Source organism: Motacilla alba, unplaced genomic scaffold, assembly GCF_015832195.1.
Source record: "Motacilla alba alba isolate MOTALB_02 unplaced genomic scaffold, Motacilla_alba_V1.0_pri HiC_scaffold_28, whole genome shotgun sequence".
Taxonomy (NCBI): domain Eukaryota; kingdom Metazoa; phylum Chordata; class Aves; order Passeriformes; family Motacillidae; genus Motacilla; species Motacilla alba.
This window is the reverse complement of record NW_024037374.1, coordinates 144,850-153,726: the sequence shown is the minus strand read 5'-3', so window position 1 is coordinate 153,726 and position 8,877 is coordinate 144,850. Positions and strand designations below refer to the sequence as shown.

The 8,877-nt window shown below is 73.0% G+C and overlaps 1 protein-coding gene across 1 annotated transcript; it reads left to right on the top strand.

Annotated features, from left to right (window-relative positions):
- The first annotated feature begins 482 nt into the window (after positions 1-482).
- On the top strand, positions 483-8,651 carry LOC119696407 (kinesin-like protein KIF1C). Its single transcript, XM_038126124.1, has 22 exons — positions 483-599; positions 1,547-1,670; positions 1,921-1,997; positions 2,078-2,257; positions 2,336-2,401; positions 2,752-2,930; positions 3,018-3,129; positions 3,373-3,450; positions 3,554-3,619; positions 3,728-3,803; positions 3,891-3,969; positions 4,057-4,178; positions 4,831-4,943; positions 5,055-5,134; positions 5,335-5,410; positions 5,506-5,585; positions 5,685-5,779; positions 6,041-6,124; positions 6,390-6,552; positions 6,645-6,702; positions 6,906-7,553; positions 7,968-8,651. Exons 2-22 carry the CDS (start codon positions 1,565-1,567, stop codon positions 8,421-8,423), a joined length of 2,994 nt encoding a protein of 997 aa, XP_037982052.1. The 5' UTR covers positions 483-599; positions 1,547-1,564; the 3' UTR covers positions 8,424-8,651.
- The last annotated feature ends 226 nt before the right edge of the window (positions 8,652-8,877 follow it).

Genomic DNA, 8,877 nt, shown 5'->3' with positions numbered 1-8,877 from the left:
GGAAAACCCTGAGGCAAAAACGCGGGAAAAGATGCGGGCCTCCCCTGCGCGGCGTTGCCCTTTTAAGAAGGGGCGGGGCCTCGAGCCGCGCCCCCGAGCCAGGCCCCGCCCCCCCGGGCCCGGGCGCGGCCGCAGCCCCGGAGCCGCCGCGGAGCCGGGAACCCCCGGGAACCCCCCGGGAACCCCCGGAAACCCCCCGGGAACCCCCCCCCCGGAACCCCCGGAACGCCCCGGAACCCCCCGGGAACACCCCGGAACCCCCGGGATCCCCGAACCCCGAACCCCCGGGAACCCCGGAACCCCCCGGGAAGCCCCGGAACCCCCCGGGAACCCCGGGAACCTCCGGGAACCCCCGGGAACCTCCGGGAACCCCCCGGAACCCCCGGGATCCCCGAACCGGGAACCCCCGGGAACCCCCGGGAACCCCCGGGAACCCCCCGGGAACCCCCGGGAACCTCCGGAACCCCCCCGGAACCCCCGGGAACCCCCGGGATCCCCGAACCCCGAACCCCCCGGAACCCCCCGGGAACCCCCGGAACCCCCGGGAACCCCGAACCCCCGGAGCCCCCGGGCCGAGGGGATGCGGCACCGCGGGGCCGGTGAGCGGCAGCGGCGCGGGTTTGGGGGGCGTCGGGGCTCGGGGAGCAAATTCAGGGGGCTCCCCGGGGCGTGGGGGTGGGTTTAGGGGATCCTGGGGGTGTGGAAAGGGGGTTTAGGGGGCTCCCCGGGACCTCGGGGTAGCCTTAGAGGGGATGTAGGGGGGCTTGGGGGCGCTGGTTTGGGGGTGTCACGGGGCTCGGGTGCCTAAAAGCAGGTTTAGGGGTCCTGCAGGGGGGTGTCGGGGGTGTGGGGATCGGGTTTAGGGTGAGCACAGGGAGGTAGGAGCAGGTTCAGGGGGGCTCTGGGGGAAGCTGAGGAGTCTCGGGGCTCCTGAGCAGGTGGGGAGCAGGTACGGGGGCGCCGCCGGGGGTTTGGGGGTGCAGGCGGGGAGTTTGTGGGGTGTCCTGGCTGTGGGGCCGGGTGTAGAGCAGCCGTGGTGCGGCTTGGGGGTGTCTCGGGGGGCAGGGGCGGATTTGGGGGGGTTTTTGGGCATTGGGGTCTCTGGGGGTCTCGGGGGTCTCAGCGAGCAGGGGGGGCTCAGCCCCGGGGATGGAACCCCCGCATTTTGGGGGGGTCGGGGGGTGTCATGTGCTGTTTACGCTGACCTGGAGTCACCCGGGAAGGGAGGGGGGGATCCAGGGGGGGCTTCCCACCCTCCTCTTCCTCCCTCCCTGCCCCGGATCCCACCCTTTGCCCCCCCAGCCCTGACCTCTGACCCCGCCGGAGCGCCGCCCGAGCTTTGGGGGGGCTGGGGGGGCTCTCTGCCCCCCCCCGGCGCCGCCCCGGGTTATTTTTAGGGCTCTCCTTGGGCGGGATCGAGGGAGGGACACGGAGCCCCCCCTGCCCTTCCCTTCCCCTCCGGGCCCTCCCGGGGCGCTGCGGGGGCTGGGGGGTCCCGCACACCTTTGGGGTGGGGGGGGTGGGTGACACCTCGCTGTCGCGACAGGGTGAGGCTGTCGCGGGCATGGCGGGCGCCTCGGTGAAGGTGGCGGTCAGGGTCCGGCCCTTCAGCGCCAGGGAGAGCAGCCGCCAGGCCAAGTGCGTCATCCAGATGCGGGGGAACACCACCTGTGAGTGGGGGGCGCTGCGGAGGGGGGGGGGCTGGAGAGGGAGCGACCCCCAGGGGAGGGGGGTTCCAGCCCGGGACCCCCCCTGTCCCCCCGTCCTTGTCCCGTGCTGGCCGGGGGCCCGGAGCGCCAGCTGCCGCCGGGCTAAAAATAGAAACGGCGAGGATTTTGGGGGGGTGGCGGCGCTGGGGGGGGCGAGGGTGACGTGGGGGGGGGTCACCCCGAGCCCAGCGTCACCCCCGCGCCCCCCCAGGCATCACCAACCCCAAGCTGCCCAAGGACGGCACCAAACACTTCACCTTCGACCACTCGTACTGGTCCCACACCTCGGTGAGTGCCGGCCGGGCGGGCGGGGGGCTCCCGGGGGGGGTGGGGGGCTCCGGGGGGGTCCCTGACCCGCTGCCCCGCAGGAGGAGGACCCCAACTTCGCCTCGCAGCGCCGGGTGTACCAGGACATCGGCGAGGAGATGCTGGCGCACGCCTTCGAGGGCTACAACGTCTGCATCCTGGCCTACGGGCAGACGGGCGCCGGCAAGTCCTACACCATGATGGGGCGGCAGGAGCCGGGGCAGCGCGGCATCATCCCGCAGGTGAGGGGCCCGGGGGGGCTCCCGGGGGCCCCGCAGCCCCCCCGGACCCCCGGCTCACGGCTCCCCCCGCCCCGGCAGCTCTGCGAGGATCTGTTCGCCCGCGTCGCCCGGGAAGGGTCGCCTGAGCTCTCCTTCTCTGTGGAGGTGAGGGGGGCTCGGGGAGGGTCTCCTGAGCCCTGGGGGGGCTTGGGGGTTTAGGGAGGGTCTCCTGAGCCCTGGGGGGGTTGGGGAGGGTCTCCTGGGCCCTGGGGGGAGGGTTGGGGAGGGTCTCCTGATCCCTGAGGGGGGCTTGGGGAGGGTCTCCTGAGCCCTGGGGGGGTTGGGGAGGGTCTCCTGATCCCTGAGGGGGGCTTGGGGAGGGTCTCCTGAGCCTTGGGGGGGGGTTTGGGGAGGGTCTCCTGATCCCTGAGGGGGGTTTGGGGAGGGTCTCCTGAGCCCTGGGGGGGAGTTGGGGGTTTGGGGAGGGTCTCCTGAGTCCCGGGGGCCCCCCCCAGGTGAGCTACCTGGAGATCTACTGCGAGCGCGTGCGGGACCTGCTGAACCCCAAGAGCCGGGGGGGGCTGCGGGTGCGGGAGCACCCCCTGCTCGGGCCCTACGTGCAGGACCTGTCGCGCCTGGCCGTGGCCTCCTTCGCCGACATCGCCGACCTCATGGACAGCGGCAACAAGGCCAGGTGCGGGCGGGGGGGGGCGCGGGGGCACCCCCGAGCCCTCCACCGAGACCCCCGGGCACCGAGGGTCCCGCCCGACTCCCCCCGCAGGACGGTGGCGGCCACGAACATGAACGAGACGAGCAGCCGCTCGCACGCCGTGTTCACCATCGTGTTCAGCCAGCGCCGCCAGGACCCGCTCAGCGACCTCGCCACGGAGAAGGTCGGGGCAGCCCCGGGGGAGCCCCCGAATCCGTCCCAGCCCGGTTTTGGGTCACCCCCGGCCGCGTCCCGAGCCCCCCCCCGAAATTCATCGCCTTCAGCCGGCAGCCAGCGATTCCCTGCCCTCCCTGAAATCGCCCCACAGTTCCTCAAACCCCCCCCAAACTCCCCCCAGATCCCCTCACGCCCCCGTTTCCCCCCGGAATTCCCTCCTAGACCCCCCCAAACCGCCCTGCCCCCCCAGGTGAGCCGCATCAGCCTGGTGGACCTGGCGGGCAGCGAACGCGCCGACGCCTCGGGGGCCAAGGGCGTCCGCCTCAAGGTGAGCGGGGACCCCCCCGAAAGAGGGGGTGACCCCCCCCCCCCCACCTCGTGACTCCCCCCAGAGCCCCCCTGAGCCTCGCTCCCCCTCTCCCCCTCCCCAGGAAGGCGCCAACATCAACAAGTCCCTGACCACTCTGGGCAAGGTCATCTCTGCCCTGGCCGAGGCGGTGAGTCTGGGGGTCACCCCCCTCCCCGCCCCCACCCTCGGGGGTCCCCTCTTTTTTCGGGGGGGTCCCTTTAGGACAGTCCTCATCCCTCCTGCCCCTCCCCAGCAGGCCAGCAAGAAGAAGAAGCCGGATTTCATCCCATACCGGGACTCAGTGCTGACGTGGCTGCTGAAGGAGAACCTGGGTGGGTTTGGGGGGGCACGGGGGGCGTTTTGGGGGTTCGGGGGGGGCGTTTCGGGGCTCGCGGCCCCCGCTGACGGCGTCCCCGCAGGCGGGAACTCGCGCACGGCCATGATCGCGGCGCTGAGCCCGGCCGACTGCAGCTACGAGGAGACGCTGAGCACGCTGCGGTGAGGGGGGGCTCTGCCGCGGTTTGGGGGGGCTGTCGGGGGGTCCCGGCGCTGATCCCGCCCCTCCCGTGTCCCCCCGGCCCCCAGCTACGCCGACCGCACGAAGCAGATCCGGTGCCACGCGGTGATCAACGAGGACCCGAACGCGCGGCTGATCCGCGAGCTGCGCCAGGAGGTGACGCGGCTGCGGGAGCTGCTCAGCGCCCAGGGTGAGGGGCTGGGGGGATTCGGGGGGCTCTGGGGGGATTCGGGGGGATTTGGGGGGATTTGGGGGGTCTGAGAGGCTGCGGGAGCTGCTCAGCGCCCAGGGTGAGGGGCTGGGGGGATTCGGGGGGCTCTGGGGGGATTCGGGGGGATTCGGGGGAATTTGGGGGGTCTGAGAGGCTGCGGGAGCTGCTCAGGGTGAGGGGCTGGAGGATTTGGGGGGCTCTGGGGGGATTCGGGGGGATTTGGGAGGGATTTGGGGGGATTTGGGGGGTCTGAGAGGCTGCAGGAGCTGCTCAGTGCCCAGGGTGAGGGGCTGGGGGGATTCGGGGGGCTCTGGGGGGATTCGGGGGAATTTGGGGGGTCTGAGGGGCTGCGGGAGCTGCTCAGGGTGAGGGGCTGGGGGGGGTTTGGGAGTGTGAGGATGGGGTCAGAGGGGTTTGTGGGGTGCAGGGGTCAGATTTAGGGGATTTTGCAGGGGGTGGATTTGGGGTCTCGGCTGCAGAGAGGTTTTTTGGGGGGAGCAGAGATCGGGGGGCAGAGCTGAGGTGGGGTTTGGGGGCTCGGGGGGTTTGGGGCACGGTGTGGGGGCACAGCTGTGGCGCCGGGGGTTTGATACGGGGGTGCAGGAGGTGACACCCCCCCATCTCCCCCCAGGTCTCTCCGACGCCCCCCTCCCCGGCCCCCCGGCCTCCACGCCCCCCACCCTCAATGGGGCTCCGGGGCTGGAGCCCCCCCTGGGCCCGACGGAGGCCATGGAGCGGCTGCAGGTGACCCCAAAACCCCTTCCAGCCCCGGCCCCACCCCACAGGGAGCCTGGGGGCGGCTGAGCCCCCTCCCCCAAACCCTGGGGACCCCCCCTCAATTCCTGCTCCCCCCAGGAGACGGAGAAAATCATCGCAGAGCTCAACGAGACCTGGGAGGAGAAGCTGAGACGCACGGAGGCGCTGAGGCTGGAGCGGTGAGGGGGGGCCCTGAACCCCCGCCGTGCCCCCCAAAATCTTCCTGAACCCCCCCCAAACGCCCTGAACCCCCCCAGCCTCCCCACGGTGAACCCAGCTGCTCTTGGTGCACCCCCCCAGTGCCCCAGACCCCCCCCCAGCCCCCCTCCAGAGCCCCCCACGCCCTCGGGGCCCCCCCAACCTCGGCGTGCCCCCCCAGGGAAGCGCTGCTGGCCGAGATGGGGGTGGCTCTGCGGGAGGACGGCGGCACCGTCGGCGTGTTCTCCCCCAAAAAGGCAAGTCCAGGCCGGGCTGGGGGTGGGGAGGGGGGGGGGGGGGTCGCACCCTGAGGGGTCCCCGTTTTTATTTTTGTGCCCCCCCCAAAAAAAAGACCCCGCACTTGGTGAACCTCAACGAGGACCCGCTGATGTCCGAGTGCCTCCTGTACCACATCAAGGACGGCGTCACCAGGTGGGTGGGGAGGGCTGGGGGGGGCTGCGGCACCCCCGAGACCCCCTCGGAGCATCCCCCAGACCCCCCCAATTCTCCCTGTGCCCCCCGCCCTCGCAGGGTGGGCCGGGTGGACGTGGACATCAAGCTGTCGGGGCCGTTCATCCGGGAGCAGCACTGCCTCTTCCGCAGCCGCCCCGACCCCTCGGGGGAAGGTACGGAATCCGGGGGGGCGCCAGATTTTGGGGTGCCCCCCCGCCCTTGCCCAGCCCCCTCCTGGCATTAATTCCTCTTTCTCCACCCCCCTCCCCAATGCTGCCGTTGGAGCAGGGCGCCACGGCCCCCCCAGGTACCGGTGGGAGTAGGGGGGGGGGTCCCGGGGGGGTTTTGGGGCGCTGGGGGAGGGGATTTGGGGCTCCCCCGCCTCAGGTGGGCCGGGAGGTGACTCGGCCTCGTGCTCCTGTCCCCTCCCGAAGTCGTGGTGACGCTGGAGCCGTGCGAGGGGGCTGAGACCTACGTCAACGGGAAGCAGGTGACGGAGCCGGTGGTGCTCAAGTCGGGTAGGGACCCCCGAAGCCCTCCCAGACCTCTGTGTGTCCCCCCAAAATCCCCCCAAAACCCCCAGATCCCCATGGCTGTCGCTTGAACCCTCCCCGTGCCCCCCAAACTCCCTCCGACCTCCCCCAAATCTTCGTGTCGCCCCCAGATTCTCCCTGGAATTCACCGTGACGCTCTCAATCCCCCATTTCCCGCCCGAAACCCCCCGTGACCCTGCCCAAATCCCCCCAAAACCCCCCCGTGACCCCTCCAACCCCCCCAAACCAGGCCACCGCCTCATCCTGGGCAAGAACCACGTGTTCCGCTTCACGCACCCGGAGCAGGCGCGGCGGGAGCGGGAGCGGGGGGCGTCCCCCGGGCCCCCCCCGGACTGGAACCTGGCGCAGCGGGAGCTGCTGGAGCAGCAGGGCATCGACATGCGCCTCCAGAGGTGGGGACACGGCCCGGGCACGCCTGGGCTCGGCCCCGGGGCTGCTCAGGGGGCTCACCCCGTGCCTGTGTGTGTGTGTGTGTCCCCCGCAGGCTCCAGGAGCTGGAGAACCAGCCCCAGCTGGAGAAGGAGGCGCCGGAGCAGCCGCAGGTGAGGGGATCTTTTGGGAATCCTGGGCTCCCCTGGGCGGCCCCGAGCGGCACCGGTGACCCCCCCCCAGCTCCTCTGGACGTGGTCGGGTGGCCCCTGAGTGTCACAGCTGTCCCCTGGGTCCCCTCAGTGTCCCATGAGGGTGTGTCTGGGGGTCTCCGGGTGTGTCCTGTGTGTCCCTCACGGCGTCCCCCCCCCCGCAGCCCCCCGGCCCCGAGGAGCCGCCGTGCTACGAGGCGGGCTGGCGGCTGATCTCGTCGCTGCGCCAGGCGCTGCCGGCGCCCGCCGTGCGCTCGGTGCTGCGCCGGGCCGGGCTCCCGCTGCCGGGCAAGCGCCGGGAGCCGCTGCGCGTCTACCAGATCCCGCAGCGCCGCCGCGGCTCCCCGCCGCCGTCGCCGTCCTCGACGTCCTCGACGTCGTCCTCGTGCTCGCCCTCGTGGGTGACCATGGCCGACCTGAAGGCGCAGGCGGTGCGGGAGCTGAGCCTGGAGCTGGCGCTGCGCGAGCGGCGGCCGGCGCGGCGCGAGCTGGAGGCGCTGAGCCTGGCGCGGCTGCGGGAGCTGTGCCGCCGCCACGGCAAGCGCGAGCCCACCGAGCGCGACGGCTGGCGCGCCGTGGCCGGCGACGTCTGGGACGCCGTGGGCGGCGGCGAGGATGAGGAGGGCGGCGGTGGCGGCGGCGGCGGCGCTCCGGGCGAGCGGGTGAGCGAGGTGGAGGGGCTGCGGCTGCACCTGGACAGGCTGGCGGGGATCCTGCGCGAGGTGAAGCGGCAGAACAGCGCCAAGGACGAGCAGATCCGCGCCCTGCGCGACCGCGTGGGGCAGATGGAGCGCGTCATCCCGCTGCCGCCGGTGAGGCCGGGACCGGAGAGAGCCAGGGAGCCCCGGAGAGCCGGGTCTGGCTGCCCATGGCCCCCCAAAGAAACACAGAGAGAGCCAGGGAGCCCCGGATAGCAGGGTCTGCCTGGCCATGGCCCCCCACAGCCCCCCAGAGAGCCCCAGAGAGCAGGGTCTGCCTGCCCACAGCCCCCCAGAGAGCCTGGCCATGGGGTCTGCCTGCCCACACCCCCCCCCAGCACCCCCGGTCTGTCCCCCCACACCCTGGCGTGGGTCCCACCTCCCCCGTGTCACCCCACATCCCCCTGAGGTGGGTCCCAGCCGCCCCTCCCAGCGCCCTGACGCCCCAATTCCCCCCTCCCCTGACGCCCCCAAATGTCCCTCCGCCCCCCAGCCTCCCGCTACCCGCCCCTCTCCTCCTCCCCCCAGGACGACGCTGCCGAGGCCGAGCCGCCCGCCCGCGCCCCCTCCCCGGAGCGCCCCTCGCCGCCCCCCTCGCCCCCGTCGGCGGCGGCGGCGCGGCTGTGCCGGCTGATGGAGCAGGACCCCGCGTTCCGGCGGGGGCGGCTGCGCTGGCTGCGCCAGGAGCAGGCCCGCCTGATGGCGGGGGGCGGCCCGCAGCCCCCGCAGCCGCCCCGCCGCCCGCCGCGCTTCCACCCGGCCGCCCAGGACTCCAAGCTGCGCTTCCCCTTCAAGAGCAACCCCCAGCACCGCCTGGCTTGGGGGGGCGCCGCGGGGGACCCCCCCCGCGCCGACGGCGGCAGCCCCCCGCCCGCCGCGGGGCGCCCCCGCCGGGGGTCCCTGGATGGGGGGTCCCCGCCGCCGCCCCGGGTCCGCCGCCAGCGCTCGGCTCCCGACCTGAAGGCGCGGGGCCCCGTCCCGTAGGGGGTGCGGGATTTTGGGGGCGCCCCCTCCCCAAATGGACAATCACAGCCCCCCCCCCCAATCGGGGGTCTCCCCGGCGGGGGAGCCCCCAGCTGCTGTCACACTGCCCCCGCCCCCCGCGCGTGTGTGTGTGTCTGTGGGGGGGCCCTCGGCCAGGGGGCCCCCCCCGTTAGAGGGGAGTCCCTGATTAATTAATGGCGATGCCGCTAATTAAACAGAAGCGCCTCATTAATGCGTCCCCGCCCCTTTTCTGCTGGCTCCGCCCACTCCAGCCTGGCAGCTCCGGGCCGCGCCCCTTGGGGCGGAGCCGAGCGGCAGCTCCGCCCACACACCGGGGCACCGCCTCTTTCCATCGGTGGGCGTGGCATTGAGGAAAGCCCCGCCCCCCCACGCTGGCAAAGCGGGGAGAGGGAGCGTGAAGCCCGCCCCTTTTGGGGCGTGTCGCCACAGGCCA